The 14,543-nt window shown below is 45.0% G+C and overlaps 2 protein-coding genes across 28 annotated transcripts in view; one reads left to right on the plus strand and one right to left on the minus strand.

Moving 5' to 3' along the window:
- Positions 1-5,757, plus strand: part of FNBP1 (formin binding protein 1) — a 97,570-nt gene extending 91,813 nt beyond the window's left edge. For 23 of the 24 annotated variants that reach the window (XM_066980787.1, XM_048056897.2, XM_048056901.2 and 20 more), the window contains one exon: positions 4-1,516. In XM_066980787.1, coding sequence (XP_066836888.1) covers positions 4-38 — 35 coding nt within the window. In that variant the 3' untranslated portion in view covers positions 39-1,516. Of the gene's footprint in view, positions 1-3; positions 1,517-2,435 lie in introns of those variants that run through there. The other variant, XM_048056878.2, reaches the window with a different exon arrangement.
- USP20 (ubiquitin specific peptidase 20) overlaps positions 887-14,543 on the minus strand; it is a 29,663-nt gene continuing 16,006 nt past the window's right edge. For 3 of the 4 annotated variants that reach the window (XM_048056856.2, XM_048056845.2, XM_048056849.2), the window contains 5 exons: positions 14,378-14,459; positions 13,870-13,978; positions 13,368-13,470; positions 13,035-13,106; positions 11,818-12,003 (listed from right to left, as the gene is read on the minus strand). In XM_048056856.2, coding sequence (XP_047912813.1) covers positions 11,843-12,003; positions 13,035-13,106; positions 13,368-13,470; positions 13,870-13,978; positions 14,378-14,459 — 527 coding nt within the window. In that variant the 3' untranslated portion in view covers positions 11,818-11,842. Of the gene's footprint in view, positions 6,814-11,817; positions 12,004-13,034; positions 13,107-13,367; positions 13,471-13,869; positions 13,979-14,377; positions 14,460-14,543 lie in introns of those variants that run through there. The other variant, XM_066980786.1, reaches the window with a different exon arrangement.

The following is a 14,543-nucleotide window of genomic DNA, read 5'->3' on the forward strand; positions in this document are numbered from 1 at the left end:
CAGATGTGTACAAATCACTTCAGAAAATCTCTGAGTAGGTTTGCATAGGCCTGTTCACCTTTTATCCTACTGGTTTGCTGCTACGATTGTTTTAAGAGATCTATTTCAGAAGGTTTTCTTTTAGAAGAGATGAATGCACAAGTCATATCTCCATCACTGAAAGACTCCGTTAGGTACAGTTCCCTCGGCTGATGCATGTATAAGTTCTCCTTGAAATTTAAATGTGCATCGCTGCCAATAAAAGTACTGGCCTGATTGTACCAATTCAGTTGTAAACAGCGTTGTTGTCCTTCCTAACATAAAGGAGAGCCAACACGGTTCATTCTCCTTGTGATGCATGCAGGAAATTATTATAAATGCTAAAAAACGTGCAGACTAAGAACTGGATCTCTTGGCTGTAAGCTCACGTTCTGGGACTTGTGCCAACCTCTAATTGCTAGGGGACGAGGAACACAATTCCTCTGTGCACGCATTGGTGTAGCTTCTTGCAGGGCTTTTACCTGTCAGGTGTCTGGTGCTGACAACTGATGAATACTGGAAGTAGTCGGACCTTTTCACTCAAGACTGACCGTACTGTGTTATTAAATATGGTACCTCGTAATCTGCTTGGGAACAAAGCTCCCTTTCGCTGAGGGATGTTGTGAAATAAAATGTGATACACACAAGAACTTGCACGAAGTAACTGTTGTTCTGTAAACTCTGCATTGCACCGAGCAAAAATGCTGTGTGCTCCCACCAGAAGGACTGGCTGCTTGGGCTGATGCGCAGTGAACAGACTGTTGTGTGAAATTAAACTTCTGTGGGGGGAGAACAGCAACAAGGAAAAACAACTTTGGAGCCCTGGGCTGATTAGCATTTCAGTTCCTTTGCCACTGTGGGTCTGCTCCTGTTTACCTCCCCACCCCCCCCAGTTATATAAATAAATCCCTTACAGCATTGTGGCTCTGCTGTTTGCTTGCTCTAACCATTATGCAGAGCCTTGACTTATATAAATAAATAGGTGAAAGTTAACCATGCTGATGCACTTTTTATCTAGGATATATCTGATTATTTAATGCTTGCCAAATTATTTAGGAAATGGTAATTAATTATAAACTGGACTGTGTCTTTTTTTAAAATCCTTTTGTTAAATACTTGCCCTTAGTTCTCCCAGTATAAAAAAAATGTATATAACATAACTTAAAAAACTAAAGTTACTTGAATTTGAATTGGTTTTATCCTTTTATATAAATATATAAATATAAATGGTTTTATAGGTTGTTGTTTTGCTTAACCTAGCTGTTGTTTTGATAACTATTCAGTCCTTATGTTGATAAGCCTTTTTGGTTACTCAGCTGCCTGCATCTGGTTGGAACTGCATAGAAACTTTTGTTTTGTGTTAAAGTTTGTTAAATCTGGCCAGTGTGGTTGTTCCATTTCTATTCTTATTTTTTAAAGAATTATCATCTGTCAGGAATCTCTTTATAGCTTGATGTACCGTGGTGTCTTCTTCTAATAAACATTATATTTTCTCATTCCTGTGAGTTTATTAATGGCTATTCATTTAACTTTATTAATGGAAAAGAAATGGTCCAGAGCTGCTTTTCACTTGCTTCCCACACAGAAAAACGCTAAGTATAAATGCAGTTCTTTTTCAGGAAGAATATTTTGTTGTGAATCTGTGAAAACAGTTTTTGTGCTATCGTTTGGAGTTTTTTCTTTTGTTATTGTTATGGAAGTGGGTGCAAAGGAGATCTGTAGGTTCCAACCTTCTCCCAAGTGTCAGGGAAGTTTGGACTCATCCTATATTCCCTTTGATACAGCAGCCTCCAGCCAAATCAAACTTCTGGATTGTAGCTTTATTTGACCACAGAGAAAACTTACCCTCAGCCAGCAGTCTGTGGCTACAGGAATGTGACAAAGCGTGAGTTTAGAAGCTAAGAGCACTGTCACTTACCTGCTTCTTACTTGGCTTCCCTTAGGAATGAAGGATCTTCACAGCCTGTGTTGTGTAAAGGATAGCTAGTCTGGTCTCATCTGCGAAATTCTTTATCTTTGTGTTTTAGCTTCATGCCGCTCTTCAGTATCAGTCATGGTCTTTGGAGCTGTCACTTGATCAGCTACAGCACTTTGTGCAGATCGAAAAGGAAAAAGCTGTTTGTTTTCTCTACTGTTGCACTGAGAAAGTGCTGGCAGGGTCCTGCTCAGGGGTTTTACATCCTCCTCCCAGGGGGGAGCAGTGATTCAGTGATGCTTCCTGGAGGGAAGGGCTGAGGGTGAATGATGACTGCTGGTGATCTATGCCTGAGTTCAGGAGCTGTTCTTAACTCTTTGTAACCTGGTAGGTGCTTGGATTTCCTTTAATCTCCTGCAGGCAGTGCAACTCTTAAGGGATTCCTTTTTCCCCAGTCTCTTTCTAATCCAGTCTCTTTCTTTTTGTCTTTCTTATGTTTTAGATTCCTAAAGGTGTTTGTGCTGGTGCAAGAACCTCGGGGCGAGCTTGTCACAGAAGGAGAAACAAAATGGTCTGTTTACCCTGCAGGCAGTTAAAATACACCCACGGAAAGCCAGGCTCCCAGTCTTGTCTGGAGTTCCCACTTGAAAAATTCAGACCTAAACTCCATCCCAGTATCATTCAGATGCTTGCTGTTCTTCATGGCATGCTACTTGTGGCTCAGATTAACTTATCAGCCTTCCTTGCTCTTCTGCCAGCTTGGCACAGCCCTTCCATAAAAAATAACCAACACTTCCCCCACCCATTTGCTCCCAATACTGGTCACAGAACCGCTGGCTGCCCTTTGATGCGAAGGGTAACCAGGGAGTCCCAAGCATGTATTGGTCTGTCTTCTCTCCTCCCTTGTCCCTCAGTCCATCTGAATGTACGCACTGGTCCATCAGCATTTCACATGGTGCCTTTAGCGCTAATCCTGCGGGTAGTTTGATCAGGTAGCTTGGAACGGAGGTGTAATACACACGGAAAGCCACTCTGGGAACAGTGTTACGGCAGCTGGACTGGACTCTGAATTTGCGGATATTAAACTTTATCCACATGCATTATTCAATACTCTGCTTTCCCCAAAAGGTCACTAATACTTTTCAGCCTTTATTTTTTTTAAAATCTAGGCTGATGCTCATTCCAAGTATTAAATCCCTATGACCTTACTGTTTCCTGAAAGCCTTCAAGCTCACGTATGTACACTTGCTTTCCTGCTTGTTCTCTCAGCCCTCTCCTCTTTACTCCCCCTTCCTTTCTCCCTCCTCTTCCTCACACACACACAGACACACACACGAACACAGACACTGGCGTTTTGGTTTGAAGCCCCATTTTGCTCGTCACAAAGACCTCATTTTGCTCTTGTTTCGGTCTGCATGCTCGCCCTGTTGCCTTGCCTGCGCCCACCTTCCTGAGGGCCACGTTATTTTGTGGCTCGTCGTTAATCTCTTTGCAGTTTTCTTTTGTTGGTTTGTTTTTCAGCGTTTCAGACTTGCCTTCTCTTTTTGCATGACCTCTTTGTGCGTTCTCATCAGTTAATGTTTGAGTAACAGATTTTTTTAGAAAAATAAAAGAGAAGAAAAAAAGAAACTGCACTCTATTTCGTTCTCCCACCTTGTCATGGACTGGACCTCGACCCAGAAGCCAGACAGGAATTGTGACTTACTCCTCAGCCACCCTGTTCACAAGTGGTTTTATTTGAAGCAGAAGTAGCATAATAAGCGATGCTGTACTGTATCATGTCATGCAGTGGAGAGAAAGCTTTAATATCTCCAAATACCACATGATCTGGACCTAAACTGGCTAAAAAGGGGGTCAATTGCTTTCTAAACCTCTATACTATTAAAGTGTTGGTTTCCCCTGCATCTTTACTGTTGCTAGGATATTACAGTAATCTTGTACATGGTTAAGCCCTGTAAGAGTCAGTTGCTCCTAATAGCTCCTGAGGGCCTAATTTATTCATAAATCAGCCCATCATTTGGGGAAATCTACTTGCTCTTAGAGAACTTCAGCATCTCTTGTAAAATCCCCAGAATTTGAGGAAATTCCTATGGAAGCCGCTCTGGCTAGCAACCCTAAAATGCAACCTCTCAGGTTTAGTTTGCAGACAAACGTGTGTGCGTGGCGTTTTGCTGCCTGCTGCGCTTTTATGCGGGGTCAGCATACGGAAATGTGTCCAGGAATCATGTGCTCTCCATGTTGGGGACTGCTTTGGTCTTCCCCACTCAGGATGAAGTAACTTTTGAATTAATTTCATGTTGTCTTCATGACTTTGTCCCTTTCTCTCCATTCAGGATACCGATTTTTGTTTTCAGTAGCACAAAGTCCCTCAGTCCTACAGTTAGTACTGTAGCTGTCGTATTATGGTGCTTAATACCTGCGAGCATCAACCAGCAAAAGGTTACGTTTTTTAATCTAATTAAAGGGGCTCAGGAGCCTGCACCCTTGAGCAGGCACTACCAGCACTGACACCTCAGCTACAGTGTTACCGGAGTCGGAAGGGTCATCCCCAAGGGAATTGCCATCCTTATTGCTGCTACCGTGGTCCCTTAACTGCTTAGATCCACGAGCCTCTGATAGCCTCGGCGCCTGTGGCTTTGGCCAGAGGTCCGTGACAGCAGTGCGAAGGCTTCGTTGCATTGCACAGCCAATGTACATCTATCAGGGGATCTAAATGGTTAAGCAGTTAACAGGCGTGCAAGAATATCTTTAAAATATTTTAGCTGCAGTATTTTTATTCTCGCGTCCAATGCACTGTTGAATCAGCAGCTAGGAGAATTCGTTTTCACCTATTGTTGTGCCATCTATGTAAAAATTAGATAAAAGTTTGCTTTTATATATTTAATCTAGGTGGACAGTATATTATTGTCAGCCTCTGTGGAACATTTGAACAATTGCAATGTCTGTGTCGCTAAATAGCGCTTTAGAAGGAGCATTAGCTTTAGCTGCCTGGTTTTCTTTGAACGTTTTAATGAAAAGGCCAGAGTTTACAGAGTTTTTATAAACTTGGCAAGTAGTTCCCGAATGCCTGGATCTTAAAACTAAATACAAGAAAAATTAGCGACAGTCACGTATTGTAGCCTACACATCTTTATTCTGCTGCCTCTATTCAGGGTAAAGAATGGGTAATTTTTGTTGAGTTTACCTTTTACAGAATCTGAAGGACTAAATATGTGACTGGCTTATAAAAACTCTGCTTGAATTTACTAATCCTGCCCAGAACTGCGGACTGTACAGCCTACAAAATCACATTGTCCTCAGCAAAAGTCTCTAATGCCCTTTCTTAACATCTGTAAATAGAGAAGAAACATATTTACTGATACAGAAAGTTGTGTTTAATGCTGAGTATTTTTCAGAGGTTCATTTAGTTTGATGCATATTGTTTGTTTGTTTTTTCCTGCCTGAAGTGTCAAAAGACCTAAAAAGAAGCCAAATTCTATTTTAACATGATGATGTCGAGCACTTTTTTTATTTGTATATGTGTGTGTATGTGTGTTTGAGCACTGATCTCTAGATTTTGGTGGCATCTCAGTGTTGTGATTTCATTGCCAATGTAAAAGGTTCTGGTGTTGCCCATTCATTTCTGGAGACAGAATTCAACTTAAATAAAGTGCTTCCATTTGAAAGCGAATATTGACCTTGTAACAATGAAAGGAAAGTCATCCGCATATTTAAATAAACATTTAATTCCGGAAATCTAGTTCACTGGACCCTTTTGATCTTCCAGGGAAGAAGAAAAATGGTTTTGTTCCTTTTCTTTCCCAATAAAAAGGCTCTGCCTCTTTGCCGGGGCTTCTCTGATTTGTCGAGGCATTATATCCATTGCTCTCCAGTGACCGTTCAGTCTTGCCACAAACATTTCCAGTTGAGAATGGGAATTTAGCTGTGACTTATTGTTTCAGCCAGATATAAATTTTATAGCCCGAAACTCCCCTAAGCTGCTCTCATACTCCTCAGCATTCACCTTGACTGGGAATGGATGTTGTAGTCATATCCAGCTGTAAAATTTTCAGCGGATAAGCGGAAACAGCCTGTTCCAGCGCAGTGTTTGTGTCTAGCTGCTGTGTTCACAAGAATGATGACATCCTTACTCACAGCGCTTGGCTTTTGGTTCTGTTTCTCATACCAGAATTTGCAGGTGTTTGGAGTATTGATTTGGCTCTGCCCAGTACCTTTGGGTGGCTGTCCTACGCAGCTAGTCCCTATTAGGTCACTTTGAGATACAATTTTATCAAAGCTTTACCTTTCTGCAACTGGCACTGAACATTAAAAAGGTGGGGGGTTTTTGGCTGTTTTTTTAATTTGGTCATTTGAGGGGAAAAAAATGGATCGTTCTGGTTGGAGTTGTTGGTGCACTTGAGTAAGGCAGGTATTTTTTGTTTGTCGTCTTTTGTTTTATTTTAAAACTTTCCTACTTCAGTAGGAGGGCACAGGAACTGGAAGCTTGGGGAAAACATTCCCTCTAACACGGAATTGTGCCTTGTGATGCCCATAGTGAATGCTTTGGTTTAACTGGAAGGCTTGGCAGATGTTTTTGATATTAATTGTTTATAAACTGAAACTTAGTCCGTTGTGACCCTAGCAAATAATGCACTTGTACATGCATGCAGGAACACAGAGGTACAAAATACAGTACTGTTTCCCTTCACTGAATAATCTGAAAACCAGATACATTTCTGTAAGGCTGGATAAGGATATTTACAGTTCTATTTTAATATGCAGGGGGTGGTCAATAGTGGATGGAAGGGGCTCCAAAGAAATCTTCTGCCAGGCCACAGGTGCTGTGGGTACTGTGCGTGTACTTTGCTGGAGCTGGCTGCCTTAAGTCGAGATTTATTTTCCTTCAGAAGAAGAGAAACAAAAAACATCTTTAGAAGATTGCATTTTAAATGTCTGGAGCTCACCACAGCCCCGGAGAGATCTGAAACGAGTGCTCAGGAGCTGCTTTGTTTCTCAGCCCATGCTTGTGCTTTCCAGCATTTGCACATGTACAGCTGCCTCCTGTTTGAGCTCTTTCTGCCCAGGTTTGGGGAAAGGTGGTTTATCAAAGGGGATGGGAACATGGCTCCCTGGCCAGCAGGCGGATGGGGGCGTCATGAAAAAAATGTAAGGGATGCAGCTGAACACAGCAGTTGGTGGGTGTCTGCACAGAGGACTGAGACAGTCCCCCTCCCTGCAGACCTTTTTCTGGCCACCGAGCTGTGGGGAGGCCACAGCCGCCAGACAGTGATGGGGGAAACGGGCACAGGGCTCACAATTGCATGGTTTAGGACTCAGACAACTCGTGAAGTTCCTTTGGCAACCTTAGTTTTGCTTTTATGTCTTTTGTCCAGCATTAACAACACAAAGTAACTGTGGCTGGACCAAATTTCCCTTCCTCTTTTTTGAGAAAGAAACAGCTTATGCCAAAGAGGAAGCGATCCTTGACTGGCAGATGAAAGGTTCCCTCGGTTCCCTCAAATGCTGCAGTAGGAAAGCCATGGCTCTATAAATCAGGGTGTCAGGGAAATACAGAGAAACAGGGCAGGTAATTAAAGTGTAACACAACTTTCTCACTCTGTGGGAAGCAACACCTCCTTTACCCTCTGCTTGGTTGCGGGGTTGAAGCGGTGTGCCAGGTTTGTGGGCGGTGCTGTGTGGTGCCGTGTTGCACACAGTGCTGCTCTGCTGACACTCTGGCCTTGCAATTAAGCTCTAGATTGACCTAAAAAGGCTTCCCTGTCCTTGAGACCATTAATCTAAGAATCTCTTCTTCCTCTCTCTAGCTGAGCCAAAAAGTTGACTAGCTTCTGGACAGCTTCTTCATCACCTGTTAGCCCAGATCATTGGAAATAGCCTCATCTAGGAACCGTGAGGATTTGCAGTTGTGCAGCTCATAGTAGGTGATACTTCTAACTTGAAGCAGTTATATAGAGATCTAAGATCAGATTGCTGTTTTGTTTAACAATTTCAGTTGTTCTTTGTCAGCAGTCATTAACAGCATTTATTAAAACCAGGCAGAGAGATAATGTGCTCCATGTCTGCATTTTTGGGGGAAACAACGAACAGCAGGGAGTGTCAGTCTGGCGCTTTCATTTATCTTAAGCAGTATTAGCATTGCTAACTTGAAATAGAAACAGCACAACCAAATGAGTGAGCGAAGGCAGGAAACTGAAGCCAAGGTGAGCAATAACTAGGAGAAAAATAAAATGAGCTTTATATACACCAGATGTGTCACTGAACATGTCCCAGAATACAGGATGCTATTTACTTTGGTCATTCTGGAGGGTGGAGATGTGCTACAGAATAAGGCTGTGACCGGGTGAGCAAGGGGTCACGAAGATAAGCTGTGGGGTGAAGCTCCAGTACGGTGGCCCTGCATCACCGAAGGAAGAGCTATTTATTTCTCCTTTGCATGGGTTGAGGTGTGACACGTGCATCATAAGGTAAGTGTGTGGTGCAGGTCACTGCAGGGTACTCATCGTCTGTCTATCACAGCCTCAGCTGCCTCAAAACTGTGTCTGCAAGGCCGTAGTCTAAGGATGAGAGTAGGCAACAGAACAGCAGCTCCTGTAAACCAAAGTCCCTAGTACTTGCAGAAGACTGAGGAAGAGAGCAAATAATCTAAATAGCGAGGCTAGCTCCATCAGTCCAATGCAGGAACAGCTCTTTCCTCTTTTTACAATGAACAAGAGACCTGATAAAATAGAGGGAAAAGGAAGTGATTTGCAAAAAGAGCTGATACAGCTCAGCCATAACATTTGGCTGACATTGACAGTGGGTCACAGAGCTAGCTGCACTGAGAGGTGCTCAGAAAATACCCTAGACACCTACTATGGGAGGCAGAGAAAAGCAACAATGAGGTCAGATTTCCAATGAAATATAGATGCAGAACTAAGCTTTTGAGTGTTTTAATGGATAGAGAATAACAAAAAGTACCGCTCTGGTTTTGCCAGTGCAGTGCTCGAGCCGTTTGTCTAGACGCTATATAATCCATCCCTAGGGGAGGTAGTTTGTTAACGTCTCCTGGAATGCTACAAACTGTTCTGCAGTTGCTGAGGTTACGGGGTTTGTTTGCTAGATGCAAGTTTTGACGGTTGACTTCAAGTTGCTAGAGAACGAGCTGCGTGTCCTTATTAACCCAGCTCCAGCTCTGTTTCTTCAGATATTCCAAGTTTCAGCTAATGCGGTATCATTTGCCAAGCTGGCAGAGAGCCGCCCGCCTCTTCCAGCCCCGCACCCCTGGGGGCAGCGTTCCTATCACCTACCTCTTTTAGCAACCCTGTTGTTCACAAGGGCAGAACTTGCCAGCCTGTTAGTTAGCGTTTCCTGGCACGCAGTAGCAATGCTGCTGCCTGCACTGTGCAAAGCTATGCACACGAGTGTTATCAGAGAAGTGGATTGGATCAGTAATGAAATCGTCAGCCACCCAAGGCTGACAGAAAACCACACAGGCTCTAAGAACAGCTCCATGGAACTTCAGCTTCTCCCCTCGCATGTTACTTTCATCACGCTGATGGTCATGGATAGCACCTGCTTCCTGGACAACACAGGCTTTCGGAGACACAGTCAGCTGAAACTCAGCAAATGAAGCAACATGAACAGGAAATCTCTGTAAACAGAGGCTGGAAGGGGAGGGTGCAAGTGCAGTATGATTTCATGGACTGGGCTACCGCTGCTGCTCAGAAGGATCTGTTATTGCGAGGCCTCCTGGCAGCAGAAAACTTGTGTTTTTTTTGGTGTTTTTTTTTCATTAACACCAGAAGTGCCATGGAAACTGTCAGACCCTCTGGCCCTGCAGGCAGCAGTCATGCAACTTGTTGAATGCACATATATTTATTGTAACACATTTTTAGCACAGAGTTTAACACTTAAGCACGGGAGTGTTATTACAATCTGTACAGCGTCCTCCGAACAGCACAGACAACACAGACATGCAGCCCTACAGGCTCTGCAGCAGCTTCAAAGAAGGCTGCAGTGGCTAACAAAGCTTAAAACAACGAGAAATCCCAACAGTGGCTCATTCTTCGACCTCCCCTCGGGCCCGACTGGATATATACAAGCATCCAATAAACAGGATAGTAAAACTAACATGCTGAACCATTTACAGACACTCTTTTTAAAGAAGAATTTGCTGTTGGCAGCAAACATTTGGTCTAAAAAATCTGAAGGCCACGTTTTTCTTTTCTAACTCTCCTCTCCTACACGCTTTTTCCACCTTTTATCTGTGAGTCAAAGAGCAGCCTTCCTCCTCCCCCCTCCTTTTCTTTCCCTTTTCATGTGGGGAGCTCAGAGCCCCAGACCACCACGGGGTGGCCAGACTTGGTGCTGTGGAATCATGCAGGTTCCAGCACCACCATGAGTACAGGCTTTGGGTCCTCAGCCCAAGAAAGGTCACCTCTGCCTTGCCAGCTCTGCCTCGCTCTGATTCCACTAAAGCTCACTGAAACATTTGCAAAGGCATACAAGATTATACTATTGCCTTGCTGGCTTAGATGAAGGAAGAACTTTTGAGAATAGCCTTGCTAAGAAAAATAGTGTTTAGCCTCTTTTGTCTTTGTGCCTCTCTGTTGGCTGTTATCAGATACTCTATGGCTGCATTAGCGGCAGTAGATTAGGGAGCTAGTTATTTCTGTTCATTAAATGAGCCACTGTATACACAAGTAACATCTGCATTGAGAAGCTAGAATGACCTCAGCACACAGGTGGGGGCTTGTTTGCAGAAAGCAGCTCGTTCCTAAAAAGCTGCTTCAACAGCCTGGACCTGCTCAACCAGGCGCCTTCCCCAGCTCTGAATTACTGCCCTAGCCAAGGCTGACCCATCTGAATAGGCCCTGTGCAAACAAATGGGCTCCTCCTTCACACACCCTTTGCTTCTGAGGACAGCTGTGGAGACGGATCTAGGCTTACAGCAGGGTCCTTCTGAGAATAGAGGCTGGGCTTATGAACCAGACCAGGAGCCGCAAAGCCTGCAACAGAGCACTCCTGTATCCTGCTCCAAGGAAATCTAAGCATCAAACAGCTTTGAGTTGAAGCTGCTCACATCCCAGCCCTGTGGGTTTAATACCTGGAAGGCTGCATCCCATATCTACAGAGCTGCCAGGAGCTTTAGAGGAAACAGTACAGCGGGAAGCCAGTGTGCAGGAGAACTTGTCTTCCAGCTTTGTTCTCTGAAAACATGCTGAACACATGACATCAGATACAAGGAGAAGAAAAGTCTGCCAGGATGGTGAAGGTGTGACTTTAGGGCTTGGGGGAGAAAGAAACAGCTTATTTCAAAATTTCTGAGTTGCAACTGAAGTTGCAGGAATTAGATAGAGAGCAAAACTAGGAAGTTGTGACAGCTGTGCACCATCAGCACAAAACTACAAGGAGACCTTGTGGCTTTAGTTAACTTCAAATAAACAGGTTTCTCTAGTTGCAACACTGCTCACTGGAAACATAAATAACATTTCATTTTATCTTTACACATTTGGGTTAAAAAGGAAAGTGCCAAAAGCAAAACCTGCAAAGGAGTGGAGAGATTCAGTTTGCTCGGGGCAAGCTGGGAGTGCTGATTTCTTGTAAGCAAACAAAAGGGAGAGGGCTCAGGTCAAAACATATCCTAGTGACGGTTAGCTGCAGTCTCACCACCATTTTTTTCCCCACTGGGGCTGCCAAGATGAATTACAGAGAAATGATTTCTCCCGGTCTTTCCCAGCACTACCCCTATATTCAAAGCCCCGTGAAAGGATGGCAGAGGAAACCTGCCTTCCCCAGCAGTGGTGGTGGGAGCTGCACACACCTCGAGTACCAGATAAAGGAAGCGTTTTGACTCCTCAGGGTTCCCCAGCCATCCATCCCCACACGGACATATTTGTGCCGTACCTTCCCTGCCCCCTCCTGCACAGATCACACAGCCCGGGTCTCTGCTTCAATCTTCTGCTCCCCGTGTAGGTTTTCCAGTTCTTGGACCTGCGCCACGTTCTGTCTGATAGCAATCTCTGGCCCCCCTCCGTACAGTGTGCTTAAATAAATCCATGTCTCCTCGGAAATCTGCCCATAGTCAGCACCTGAAAAGGACAGCAGACATGCAGATAAGCAGAGGTGCAGCCAGTATGCTTTGTTCCACGCAGCCATCGGACAGAAAGGCTGGTACATCACAGCGTGGAGGACGTCTTCCCAAAAACAAGGCACACCTGGTGCCTGCAGCTGCACTGTCCAAGTCACCCAAAGCCCACGCCCGGTGGCAGCCCTGCACCAGAGCTGCAGCAGCAGTGGTCTCCTCCAGCCCTCTGCAGTGCCACCTGCTGCTGGAAGCCACCGAGGCTCCACTGCAGTTCAGCTGACAGTTTTGGAATCCACTGCAGTCACTTCTTCCTGTTCTCAAAGGGAACTGAGCAGCAGCAGGCCACAACAGCAGGGCCTGCGTGACCCTCTCTCATGCACAGCAGTGAATGAGCTCTGGCAGCCCACAGGGCCTACAGAAATGCGCTCAGACACACCAGTCCCAGGCAGCTGGGGCTCCACTGCCTCAGAGAGACTAAAAATGCTCCTCTAAGTTGTCTTAAGAGGGACAAAAAGTGGTCAAAACACAAAGCAGGGAAAGCAGAGACCTTTGCTAATGAAGGTTACAGAGGAGGAGGAGAACAGAAACGATTGCTTTGAGAGATAACCGAGATACAAATACCTTCATCTGCTTGGCAGGAAAGAGCAGTCCAGTGAGGACAGCATATGCAATGCTATTTCACAAGCTGGACCACAGCAGATGTTGAGTAAAGACAAGGCAAGAGCAACACAAGATCACAGATACAACACTGGGAAAGGGAAATGATGGAAAGGATGTGGGGGACAGCAACAGCGGGAGATGGAGGACAGCAGGATTTGCTTTAACAGATCACATCAGCAAGCTGGTCATGCAGGAGCTGCGAATGGAGAAGCGAGATGGCTCACTCAGGGCAGTCAGCGCAGGGATGTGCAGCGAACTGTGTTCCTCTGCAACACCATCTTGTCCTGTTCTTGCTTCATTACAGACAGACAGACCCAGTGGAACACTCTCCCTCAAGTTTTACAAGCACTACGAGATGGCAAGGACAGGCCTTACCCTGCTTAACTTGCACGTGGCCACCGGCTTTTGTGAGTGCAATCTTGCTGTTGTCAATTGGTCCAGGAGGTTCTGTAAGAGAAGAATAAACACATTTAAAACCATTCTGCATTCCTTGTTGCCACCCAATTCAGCTTATTTCCCATGCTAGTTCTCTTGTTATTTCTGCCCTGCCCTGGGGGACCTGCAGGCAGTCTGGGTGGCTGGACTCCATGCAGCCTCAAGTCGTGCCTGTCAGGTTCAGCGCTCACTGAGGAGGTACGCCGAGCATACACACTTATTTCCATTCTACCTCTCACCACCACCCATCTCCAGAGGTCTCTGGCTCCTTACCATTATCTTTCCCCTTGACAAAGGCTTCCCATTCACGGAACCACTGCATGCTGATACAATAGATGACGCTTGGAGACTCCTCTGCCTGGAAAGCCTTGTTCAGCTGGGAGAGCAGAGAACAGAGAAATGCAGGAAAGATTTAGTCACTGCTGAGATCTGGAGGAGCCCCTTCCATTAACTGTAAGGCAGCCTTTCCATTCTTCAGAACTACCCTTTGTAATTCCACCACCTTCTCTGCAACCTGTTCCTGCCAACTAGAGCAGGCAAGAGACTAGGATGGCTTCAAACTTTACGTCTCTGCACAGTCACACACAGCATTATCGTATTCCAGCTGCCCCTCCCCATGGTGTTAGCTATGTGGAAGCCCAAGATGAGTCTCCTGACCATGTTCTAGATCATGTTTGAAAAATGAGGGCGACAGTTTTCCACTGACTGTCTGTGACAGATCTCCATTTCCCACCTCAACCTTTTGCCATTACCTCCAGATCCTTCCCACACAAACCTTGATGAAGGTGTCGATTTCAATTCTCCTGCGTTTGGCAAGTGCTTCAATCTCCACTTGGCAAATGGAGCACACGTATAGATGGTTCACAGCAGGGCCGCCCCCAAACCTGGGCACAGGAAGAGAGGGAGAGGAATGCAGAACTGCAGGAAAATGGAAGTGCTTCCCAGCCCTGAATACCACACAGATAGATTCTTACACTACTCCAGACAGCGGTGAAGGAGGTGCATCTGCAGCTATTCTCTGAATGGAGAGTGCTGCCTTTATGCAACACAGAGAGGGTCTCAATATTGTACTGGGACAATGCACTGATACAGCTCATTTTGCTTTAGATCGGTAGGCTCTAGCAAATACAAGTCTTTGCCAGTCCACACCAAGTACTGCATGCTTTTAACGTGCCATTGGAAGGCACTTAGGTCTTAGTAAGTGCCTGAGATGGGAATACCCCAAGCAGACTATCTAATAAAACAAAATACATTGGGACAAATAACGAAATGGTAATATTTACCTGTTGTAGAGATACTCCCACACGTTCTGGGGCAGAATCAGAACCAGGTCATCAATGTAATGGTATTTATTAGGAGGGATTCCTGTGAAAGAAAGGCAAGGAGGAGAATTAACCAGGGAACTCATTATTGCTGGATAGACACAAATAGCAAAAAGAGAGATCTTCC

Source organism: Anser cygnoides, chromosome 20 (assembly GCF_040182565.1).
Source record: "Anser cygnoides isolate HZ-2024a breed goose chromosome 20, Taihu_goose_T2T_genome, whole genome shotgun sequence".
Lineage (NCBI taxonomy): Eukaryota > Metazoa > Chordata > Aves > Anseriformes > Anatidae > Anser > Anser cygnoides.